This window comes from Oncorhynchus nerka, linkage group LG9b (genome assembly GCF_034236695.1).
Source record: "Oncorhynchus nerka isolate Pitt River linkage group LG9b, Oner_Uvic_2.0, whole genome shotgun sequence".
Classification (NCBI taxonomy): Eukaryota; Metazoa; Chordata; class Actinopteri; order Salmoniformes; family Salmonidae; genus Oncorhynchus; species Oncorhynchus nerka.
The window spans coordinates 32,001,370-32,012,759 of NC_088424.1; the positions used below are offsets into that span (position 1 = coordinate 32,001,370).

The window sequence follows — 11,390 nt, forward strand, 5'->3', positions numbered from 1 at the left end:
CGGCTCAACCGGAATTTACCTTAATTTCAACCACACTGTACTTCAGCGATAGGGATTGAAATGAGCCGTTAGTGGTTTAGCATTGTGCCTGCTCCTTTGCCAAAGTGTCTCACCAACCCAGTCATCAGTGAATTCAGCTGGGATGGCCACAGCCAGGATATCTATTCTAGAAGCATACATGTTTAGAGTACTCCACTGATCAATGCGAGGAGGAACTGGGAGGTGAGTCCAGGAGGTGTCTTCTTGAAGTCTCTTTACACAAATCAAAGCTGACAAATTGATCAAGTAGGTAGTCTTTAATGATCTGGTACAAAACCTTACAAATATGAAAAAAATCAGAGGCACACAATAGGAAGATGACACATTTACAACTTGATCTGCAGTAGGACGATGTGATGACAATCAGGAATTGGCATAAGTCACCAGGGCTTCACTGGCTGCAGGGGGAAACATGAGAATAATCACAATGAATGCATCACTGAAGTCACAAAAAGCCACACATGCTATTGAATGTGAAACGAGCAGAGGGTGATCTACTTCATAAATTTAAAAAAAGAAAAAGTTGAGTAGTACATGTAGGTATTCCAATGACAACCTTACAGGTTGTCTTGGGCTCCCGAGTGGCGCAGCGGTCTCAGTGCTAGAGGCATCACTACAGACCCTGGTTCGCTTCCAGGCTGTATCACAACTGACTGTGATTTTGAGTCCCATAGGACGGTGCACAATTGGCCCAGCATGGTTAGGGTTTGGCCAGGGTAGGCCATCATTGTAAATCAGACTGTTCTAAACTGACTTGCCTAGTTAAAGGATAAATAAATAGTCACTACTTGCAGTGGAAAACACATACTCCATACATACCGTTCAACCTCCATTTTGTCTTTGACACCGTTGTCGCTGTTGCTGTTAACTTGAGTCTCCTGTTTAACCTTTTTAGAGTTGTTCTCCTTTACTGGACTGTCTCCTGGTTTCCTCTGTTAAACAATACAAAAATGTGTTTGTGGATACTGGGGGGGTGGATCTGGACGCACATAGTTTCACTTCACTGACCTTTTTTCTGACCAGGTGTGAGATGTCAGAGGCAGGAGACTTTGAGGGGGCGTTTCCGTATGTGGATCTGACTTGAATCTGAGTGAGGGGAGGACACACCGACATATCCCTTAGAATACGTTGTTTAAAGGACAACAAATAAAGCTGACTAAAATCATGAGGCGCAGGCTTACTATAGATGCAGACGCCCCACCGTTTTGAGAACTTCCACTCGGAGTTGGAAACGCTGAACCACCTGCCTGAAAAATAAACCAAAAACAACGAAGTGGAATCAAACTTCAAGCTCGCAGGTATTGCATAAATTCAAACCTTAATTAAGAGAGCCTAAAAAAGTAAGTGGGCTAGGACTGATTCAATCACTGGTTAGAGCCACCATCTCAATCCCCTTCTCACCAGTGTCTCCTGCACCACAGCGGCAGCCATTTTCTGTCCCACGGTGGCGTCCTCAACCTTCTCCTGGATCTCTGGCAGTAGAGCCTTCAGCTCCTCCATCTCCTTTCTCTCCTCAGGGGCCACCTCTGGCCCCCCTGCCTTCTCCAGCACCTTGGCTGGGAGACAAACAATACAAGGGTGTTACAAGGTAGAGGAGTAACATTTTCCAATAATAAAACCAGCAGCAGCCAACCGGCCGTCTTTTGCTGTTGGAGGTAGGTGCACTTGATTCAGAAGTGTTCCCATTTTGAACCATTGCATTTGTCGAGGAGAGCGGTGGCTAAATCAACTGTCTGCTGCCCTGGCCAATCGAATAGCTCAAATCACCATTCCTACTGCTTCCATGACCGTACAGCAAAGTTTGAAACTAGCCTATGTGAGATTTCATAACTTTTGAAACCATGACCAGAGAGACAGAATACCGCAAAGAGCTGATCTTTCAAATTAATAACACGCTTCACCTTACTTCCACTCAGCTGTAGCTGCAATGAATGAGTAGCCAACTACCGATAAGCCTGCATCGTGTCCATTTTAATATCCAGGAATATTTCACTTTCTCTGGTCATAGGAACATGAATTTGTGCATGAGGCAGAAATAATGAGGTGCCACTCAAGCTTCGCCATCAGGTGGAAGACTATGCCCTCTGGTCAGTCTCACCGGAGGAAAGGAGAGAACAGGGACCGGGAGAGGTGGACCCTCCGCTGTTCTCTCCCTCTGTAGACTGACCATCAGATTTCAATTTATGCTCAGCTGTGCCTCGCAAGTTATACAACTGATCTATTTTGTTATCAAAGCTAGAGTTGTGAAATATATGATCTGAGAAGAACATTGGCAGGCCAGGCATATAGCTAATATGCTGTGATAATGTATTAGGTCTACTGCACACATCTCATTCCTACAGAACTGGTTTTATTAGATTAATGTTGCGTAGACTTTTTAAAATCCTTTTTATACATACACATATAGACACTACCACCGTTCAAAAGTTTGGGATCACTTAGAAACAGTGAAGAGGGGACTCCGGGATGCTGGCCTTCTAGGCAGAGTTGCAAAGAAAAATACATCGCAGGCCAATAAAAAGAAAATATTAAGATGGGCAAAAGAAGACAGACAGACACTGGACAGAATAACTCTGCTTAGAAGGCCAGCATCCCAGAGTCACCTCTTCACTGTTGACGTTGAGACTGGTGTTTTGCAGTAACTATTTAATGAAGCTGCCAGTTGAGGACTTGTGAGGTGTCGGCTTCTCCCAAAAAAGGTCCAGTTGCCAGGACCACGAATATAAATTCCATCTAGACACCATTGCCCTAGAGCACACAAAAAAAACGACACATTCCTTGGCCTAAACAGCAGCGCCACAGGTACAGTTTAAGTCAGAAGTTTACATACACTTAGGTTGGCGTCATTAAAACACGTTTTGCAACCATTCACAAATGTCTTGTTAACAAACTATAGTTTTGGCAAGTCGGTTACGACATCTACTTTGTGCATGACAAGTCATTTTTCAACAATTGTTTACAGGCAGTTTATTTCACTTATAACTCGCTGTATCACAATTCAAGTGGGTCAGAAGTTTACACAAAGTTGACTGTGCCTTTAAATAAACAGCTTGGAAAATTCCAGACAATTATGTCATGGCTTTAGAAGCTTCTGATAGGCTAATTGACTATTTGAGTCAATTGGAGGTGTACCTGTGGATGTATTTCAAGGCCTACCTTCAAACTCAGTGCCTCTGCTTGACATCATGGGAAAAATCAAAAGAAATCAACCAAGACCTCAGAAAACAAAATTGTAGACCTCCACAAGTCTGGTTCATCCTTGGGAGCAATTTCCAAACGCCTGAAGGTACCACGTTCATCTGTACAAACAATAGTACGCAAGTTTAAACACCATGGGACCACGCAGCCGCTCCGGAAGGAGACGCGTTCGTTCTCCTAGAGATTAACATACTTTGGTGCGAAAAGTGGAAATTAATCCCAGAACAGCAGCAAAGGAGCTTGTGAAGATGCTGTTGGAAACAGGGACAAAAGTATCTATATCCACAGTAAAACGAGTCCTATATTGACAAGCTGAAAGGCCGCTCAGCAAGGAAGAAGCCACTGCTCCAAAAACCGCCAAAAAAAAGCCAGACTACGGTTTGAAACTGCACATGAGGACAAAGATTGTACTTTTTGGAGAAATGTCCTCTGATCTGATGAAACAAAAATAGAACTTTTTGGCCATTATGACCATCGTTAAGGTTGGAGGGAAAAGGGGAAGGCTTGCAAGCCGAAGAACACCATCCCAACCGTGAAACACGGGGTGGCAGCATCATGTTGTGGGGGTGCTTTGCTGCAGGAGGGACTGGCGCACTTCACAAAATAGATGGCAGCATGAGGAGGGAAAATTATGTGGATATATTGAAGCAACATCCTCAAGACATCAGTCGGAAAGTTAAAGCTTGGTCGCAAATGGGTTTCCAAAAGGACAATGAACTAGACACTGGGGCCTCCCCTCCCACTCCTCATATTCTGGTTAGAACCAGTTTGCGCTGTTCTGTGAAGGGAGTAGTACACAGCGTTGTATGAGATCTTGGCAATTTCTCGCATGGAATAACATTCATTTCTCAGAACAAGAATAGACTGACAAGTTACAGAAGAAAGTTATTTGTTTCTGGACTTTTGGAGCCTGTAATCGAACCCACAAATGCTGATGCTCCAGATACTCAACTAGTCTAAAGAAGGCCAGTGTTATTGCTTCTTTAATTAGCACAACAGTTTTCAGCTGTGCTAACATAATTGCAAAAGGCTTTTCTAATGATCAATTAGCCTTTTAAAATTATAAACTTGGATTAGCTAACACAACGTGCCATTGGAACACAGGAGTGATGGTTGCTGATAATGGGCCTCTGTACGCCTATGTAGATATTACATTAAAAATCTGCCGTTTCCAACTACAATAGTAATTTACAACACTAACCATGTCTACACTGTATTTCTGATCAATGTGATGTTATTTTAAATTAACAAAAAAGTGTTTCTTTCAAAAGCAAGGAAACTTCTAAATGACCCTAAACTTTTGAACGGTAGTGTGCACGCGACACACACACCAAAAAAATAAACGTCCCATTTTCAGGACCCTGTCTTTTCAAAGAAAATTCTTAAAACTCCAAATAACTTCACAGATCTTCATTGTAAAGGGTTTAAACACTTTCCCATGTTTGTTCATTGAACCATAAACAATTAATGAACATGCGCCTGTGGAACGGTCGTTAAGACACTAACCGCTTACAGATGGTAGGCAATTAAGGTCACAGTTATGAAAACTTAGGACACTAAAGATGCCTTTCTACTGACTCAAAAACACCAAAAGAAAGATGCCCAGATTGCGATACAGATTATTGGAGGACCAAAAAAAGACTATACAGATTAATCGGCCGAGATTATTTATTTATATATATATATATACACTGCTCAAAAAATAAAGGGAACACTAAAAATAACACATCCTAGATCCGAATGAATGAAATATTCTTATGAAATACTTTTCTTTCCATAGTTGAATGTGCTGACAACAAAATCACACAAATTAATCAATGGAAATCAAATGTATCAACCCATGGAGGTCTGGATTTGAAGTCACAAAATTAAAGTGGAAACTACACTACAGGCTGATCCAACTTTGATGTAATGTCCTTAAAACAAGTAAAAATGAGGCTCAGTAGTGTGTGTGGCCTCCACGTGCCTGTATGACCTCCCTACAACGCCTGGGCATGCTCCTGATGAGGTGGCGGATGGTCTCCTGAGGGATCTCCTCCCAGACCTGGACTAAAGCATCCGCCAACTCCTGGACAGTCTGTGGTGTGGCGTTGGTGGATGGAATGAGACATGATGTCCCAGATGTGCTCAATTGGATTCAGGTCTGGGGAACGGGCAGGCCAGTCCATAGCATCAATGCCTTCCTCTTGCAGGAACTGCTGACACACTCCAACCACATGAGGTCTAGCATGGTCTTGCATTAGGAGGAACCCAGGGCCAACCGCACCAGCATATGGTCTCACAAGGGGTCTGAGGATCTCATCTCGGTACCTAATGGCAGTCAGGCTACCTCTGGTGAGCACATGGAGGGCGGCTGTGCGGCCCCCCAAAGAAATGCCACCCCACACCATGACTGCCAAACCGGTCATGCTGGAGGATGTTGCAGGCAGCAGAACGTTCTCCACGGCGTCTCCAGACTCTGTCACATGTGCTCAGTGTGAACCTGCTTTCATCTGTGAAGAGCACAGGGCGCCAGTGGCGAATTTGCCAATCTTGGTGTTTTCTGGCAAATGCCAAACGTCCTGCACAGTGTTGGGCTCTAAGCACAACCCCCACCTGTGGACGTCGGGCCCTCATACCACCCTCATGGAGTCTGTGTCTGCTCAAACGGTCAGAAACATGCACATTTGTGGCCTGCTGGAGGTCATTTTGCAGGGCTCTGGCAGTGCTCCTCCTTACACAAAGGCGGAGGTAGCGGTCCTGCTGCTGGGTTGTTACCCTCCTACGGCCTCCTCCACGTCTCCTGATGTACTGGCCTGTCTCCTGGTAGCACCTCCATGCTCTGGACACTACGCTGACAGACACAGCAAACCTTCTTGCCACAGCTCGCATTGATGTGCCATCCTGGATGAGCTGCACTACCTGAGCCACTTGTGTGGGTTGTAGACTCAGTCTCATGCTACCACTAGAGTGAAAGCACCCCCAGCATTCAAAAGTGACCAAAACATCAGCCAGGAAGCATAGGAACTGAGAAGTGGTCTGTGGTCCCCACCTCCAGAACCACTCCTTTATTGGGGGTGTCTTACTAATTGCCTATAATTTCCACCTGTTGTCTATTCCATTTGCACAACAGCATGTGAAATTTATTGTCAATCAGTGTTGCTTCCAAAGTGGAGTTTGATTTCACAGAAGTGTGATTGACTTGGAGTTACATTGTGTTGTTTAAGTGTTCCCTTTATTTTTTTGTGCAGTGTATATATGACAATTACAACAATACTGAATGAACACTTATTTTAACTTAATATAATACATCAATAAAATCAATTTAGTCTCAAATAAATGATGAAACATGTTCAATTTGGTTTAAATAATGCAAAAACAAAGTGTTAGAAGTTAAAGTGCAATATGTGCCATGTAAAAAAGCTAACGTTTAAGTTCCTTGCTCAGAACATGAGAACATATGAAAGCTGGTTGTTCCTTTTAACATGAGTCTTCCATATCTCCAGGTAAGACATTTTAGGTCATAGTTATTATAGGACTATTTCTCTCTATACCATTTGTATTTCATATACCTTTGACTATTGGATGTTCTAATAGGTACTTTAGTATTGCCAGCCTAATCTCGGGAGTTGATAGGCTTGAAGTCATAAACAGTGCAATGCTTGAAGCATTGCGAAGAGCTGCAGACAAACGCAGTAAAGTGCTGTTTGAATGAATGCTTATGAGCCTGCTGCTGCCTACCACTGCTCAGTCAGACTGCTCTATCAAATCATAGACTTAATTATAATAACACACAGAAATAGGAGCCTTCGGTAATTACTATGGTAAAATCCGGAAACTATCATTTCGAAAACAAAGTGTTTATTCTTTCAGTGAAATACAGAACCGTTCCGTATTTCATCTAACCGGTGGCATTCATAAGTCCAAATAATGCTGTTACATTGCACAACCTTCAATGTTATATCATAATTATGTAAAATCCTGGCAAATGAATTACGGTCTGTTAGGAAGAAATGGTCTGCACACAGTTCGCAACGAGCCAGGCGGCTCAAACTGCTGCATATACCCTGACTCTGCTTGCACAGAACGCAAGAGAAGTGACACAAGTTCCCTAGTTAAAAGAAATTCATGTCAGCAGGCAATATTAACTAAATATGCAGGTTTAAAAATATATAATTGTGTATTGATTTTAAGAAAGGCATTGATGTTTATGTACGCATTGGTGCAACGACAGCGCTTTTTTCGCAAATGTGCTTATTAAATCACCCGTTTGGCAAAGTAGGCTGTGATTCAATGATAAATTAACAGGCACCGCATCAATTATATGCAACGCAGGACAAGCTAGATAAACTAGTAATAGACAATGTGTAGTTAACTAGTGATTATGTTAAGTTTTTTATAAGATAAGTCTAATGCTAGCTAGCACCTTACCTTGGCTCCTTGCTGCACTCGCATAACAGGTAGTCAGCCTGCCACGCAGTCTCCTCACGGAGTGCAATGTAATCAGCCATAATTGGTGTTCAAAAATGCCTATTACCGATTGTTATGAAAACTAATTAAATCAGCCACGCCGATTAATCGGTCGATCTCTAGTTCCTGCTCATCTGCGTGAACGCGTCTTAGGCATGCTGCAAGGAGGCATGAGGACTGCAGATGAGGCCGAGGCAATAAATTGCAACGTCCGTATTGTGAGACGTCTAAGACAGCGCTACAGGGAAAGAGGACGGACAGATGATCGTCCTCGCAGTGGCTGACCACGTGTAACAACACCTGCACAGGTTCAGTACATCCGAACATCACACCTGCGGGACAGATACAAGATGGCAACAACTGCCGAGTTACACCAGGAACGCACAATCGCTCCATCAGTGCTCAGACCGTCCACAATAAGCGGAGAGAGGCTGGACTGAAGGCTTGTAGGCCTGTTGTAAGGCAGGTCCTCACCAGACATCACCGGCAACAATGTCGCCTATGGTCACAAACCCACCGTTGCTGGGCCAGAGGACCAGACAGGACTGGCAAAAGTGCTCTTCACTGACGAGTCCCGGTTTTGTCTCACCAGGGGTGATGGTCGGATTCGCATTCATCGTCGAAGGAATGAGCGTTACACCGAGGTCTGTACTCTGGAGCGGGATCGATTTGGAGGTGGAGGGTCCGTCATGGTCTGGGGTGGTGCGTCAAAGCATCATCGGACTGAGCTTGTTGTCATTGCAGGCAATCTCAACACTGTGTGTTACAGGGAAGACATCCTCCTCCCTCATGTGGTACCCTTCCTACAGGCTCATCCTGACATGACCCTCCAGCATGACAATGCCATACTGCTCGTTCTGTGAGTGATTTCCTGCAAGACAGGAATGTTAGTGTTCTGCCATAGCCAGCGAAGAGCCCGGATCTCAATCCCATTGAGCGCGTCTGGGACCTGTTGAATCGGAGGGTGAGGGCTAGGGCCATTCCCACCAGAAATGTCCGGAAACTTGCAGGTGCCTTGGTGGAAGAGTGGGGTAACATCTCACAGCAAGAACTGGCAAATCTGATGCAGTCCATGAGGAAGAGATGCACTGCATTACTTAATGCAGCTGGTGGCCACACCAGATATTGACTGTTGTTTTTTAATTTGACCCCCCTTTTGTTCAGGGACACATTATTCCATTTCTGTTAGTCACATGTCTGTGGAACTTGTTCAGTTTGTCTCAGTTGTTCAATCTTATGTACATACAAATGTTAAGTTTGCTGAAAATAAACGCAGTTGACAGTGAGGACGTTCCTTTTTTTGCTAAGATAGATATAGTAGATCTCAGCTTGCTTTTTGACTGCGAAAGTCATCTCTACTCAGAAAAGGTTGGTTACCACTGATCTAAACAATTCATTTCGAAATGAGAATCTCACTGATCACATTCACCTCCTCACCTAGTCTGCTCTTGATAACCCTAGCAGAGTGGTTGAAGTGTTCGATGGCCTGGCTATACTGGCAGTCAGAGCAGAGGGTGAGGCCCAGCTGGTAGTGAGTCTCGGCCAGCAGACGGCTGTCTGAGGCCAGGTGCTTCAGCTGTAGGGACAGGCACTCCTGGAAGTCATCCACCGCCTGGCTGTAATTGCCTGGGGAGGAAATCGAACAGATAGTTAGGAACACACCTCACAGAAGCACAATGTATGAGCCAACCCCATATCAATCCATACAAAAATGGGCCAACCCAAAGTACCAGCGGTGGTTGAGAAAGTACCTGATTCAGCCGCTACTTCTCCCAGATTCAGATGGGCCTGGGCTGCCAGGAGCTGGTCCTCCTTACCCTCTTTCCTTCAATAGAACACAAACAAACTCAGGCTCTCAAACTGTTAAGTCTGTCTCATATGCATCAATCCAACGGCGCAAATTGATTTGTTGGAATAGACTTGAGCACGTACACAACAACTGGAGGATAGCAGGGTAAAACAGGGACGAGTGGGTATTTATTTCCTACCGTACCTTTTGTAGATGACCTTCGCCACCTCCAGCATCTCCCAGGCTAACTGCAGGTTGCCCACTTCCTCATCATCACTGTCCTCCGGTATGTCCTCCTGAGGTTAAACGGTAATGGAATGTTAACTTACTGACTTTACAACAGCTAAACCATCGGCAGGAACACATAGGTCAGTAGTAGATGAAGTATCACCTTTTCTTCCCCATCCTCACCATCTGAAACATTGACAGAAGTGTGTGTGAGTGCATGACATTTATTTTCTTGCATCAAAGATATTGTGTAAACATTATGACAGGTTTGCCTCAAACCTCCATCCTCCTCTTCTGGGTTGTCTGATAACTCTTTAGTCTCAGCTTTGTCACCCTTCTTCTCTCCAATAACTTTCTCCTCGCCGTTCGTGGTGTCAGAACCGTTAACATGGCCGTTCACAGTCTGTCCCTCCTCGCCTCCTCCAGTCTCCTCCACTGTGTTCTTATCTGAATCTGCATTCTCGCCATTCTTCTCTTCTTCTGCCATGGCATCATAGACCTGAACTCTGAGGTCATCCCTGGTCTTCTCTGTGATAATAACAAAAAGGTATATTGAGAAGCGTGTAATATATATATTTTTTTAACAGGTAAATGTGACTACCACATTATACAGCATTATCTGCATTATCAGAGAGATCAACAACCACTAGGCCAAATGGTATACTTTTTTTCAACATGACCGCTGTACCTTTAGGAAAGCATCAACTACATGTGGTTTAACAAAGCAAAATGCTTACCATCAACATTGTCTGTGCTTTCAATGTTGGGGTCTTTGGGCTTCTCCTCTTCCTCTTCTTCTGGAACCCCTGTCAGAGCGTTCCCCAAGACGCCATTCTCCATCCTGCGACACAATGACAACATTACATTTAAGTCTTAGTTACAACTGTAACAGCAGTGGTTCTGAGACCAAAATACTGTTTACGAGCAGCATTCAGTGGGGTACTTCACTAAAATACTGTGAAGGACAGTGAACACCTACCTAGCAAGCTCTAAGAGAGCTTTACCACATAGGAAGAAAGCCTCCCCACACTCATCTGCTGTGTCACCATACCTTTTGGCTCTGGGAGAAAAAAAAAAGGTAGTTATTTATTAATAAATTAATAAGTAATCGCGAATATTTTTACAGACCAATTCTTTCAGTGTCACTTGACTTCCACTCACAACATCCCGCAGGCTTCTTGAAGGTAGTTGACCGCTGATACCACGTCCCCCATGACAAGATGTCTCTTCCCTGTGCCAATGAGTTTGTTTGCCTCCTCCATAACCATTTTGCAACTAGAAGAAAACATTGATAACCAAGTCATTTTTGCTGTCTATTAATGTCGGCACTTAACAAAGTGGCTATCTAGCTACATTGGAAACAATATTCAAAGGTCTTGAATAAAGACCCGTAGCGAGCTAACGAATCATGCATTCGTTTACGAACGCAATAACCAACGTTAAGCGGTGAAATTCGGTGGTTGCAACTCCACTTCTAGCTTCTCATCTCAGTAACGTTAGCGCGTTTTCGCAAACCCTGTTCAGTGATACTTTCCTGGCCATGAGCATTAAACACATTTTATGGTAAACATGTACATACCGTGGATGCGAGTAGCTATAAAAGTCTATCAGAAGAAACAAGGAAAAACAAGCACAGCTCTCTCGGTCTAATTGTTCCAAAAATGGCGCCAAATTTGCTAATAATTTC

General features: G+C 44.0%; 1 protein-coding gene across 2 annotated transcripts; it reads right to left on the minus strand.

The window, feature by feature from the left end:
- Positions 1-281: 281 nt before the first annotated feature.
- On the minus strand, positions 282-11,390 carry LOC115114624 (nuclear autoantigenic sperm protein-like). Of its 2 annotated transcripts, XM_029643027.2 has the most exons (14): positions 11,283-11,390; positions 10,865-10,978; positions 10,683-10,763; positions 10,441-10,544; positions 9,983-10,231; positions 9,867-9,889; positions 9,680-9,771; positions 9,438-9,511; positions 9,124-9,312; positions 1,441-1,595; positions 1,221-1,286; positions 1,048-1,125; positions 859-971; positions 282-437 (listed from the first exon to the last, which is right to left on the minus strand). In XM_029643027.2, the coding sequence occupies exons 2-14, from the start codon at positions 10,969-10,971 to the stop codon at positions 431-433; spliced, it is 1,338 nt and encodes a 445-aa protein (XP_029498887.1). In that variant the 5' UTR covers positions 10,972-10,978; positions 11,283-11,390; the 3' UTR covers positions 282-430. The 2 variants fall into 2 exon arrangements, with proteins under 2 accessions (XP_029498887.1, XP_064869607.1); XM_065013535.1 differs by lacking the exon at positions 11,283-11,390 and having other exon boundaries at positions 10,865-11,007.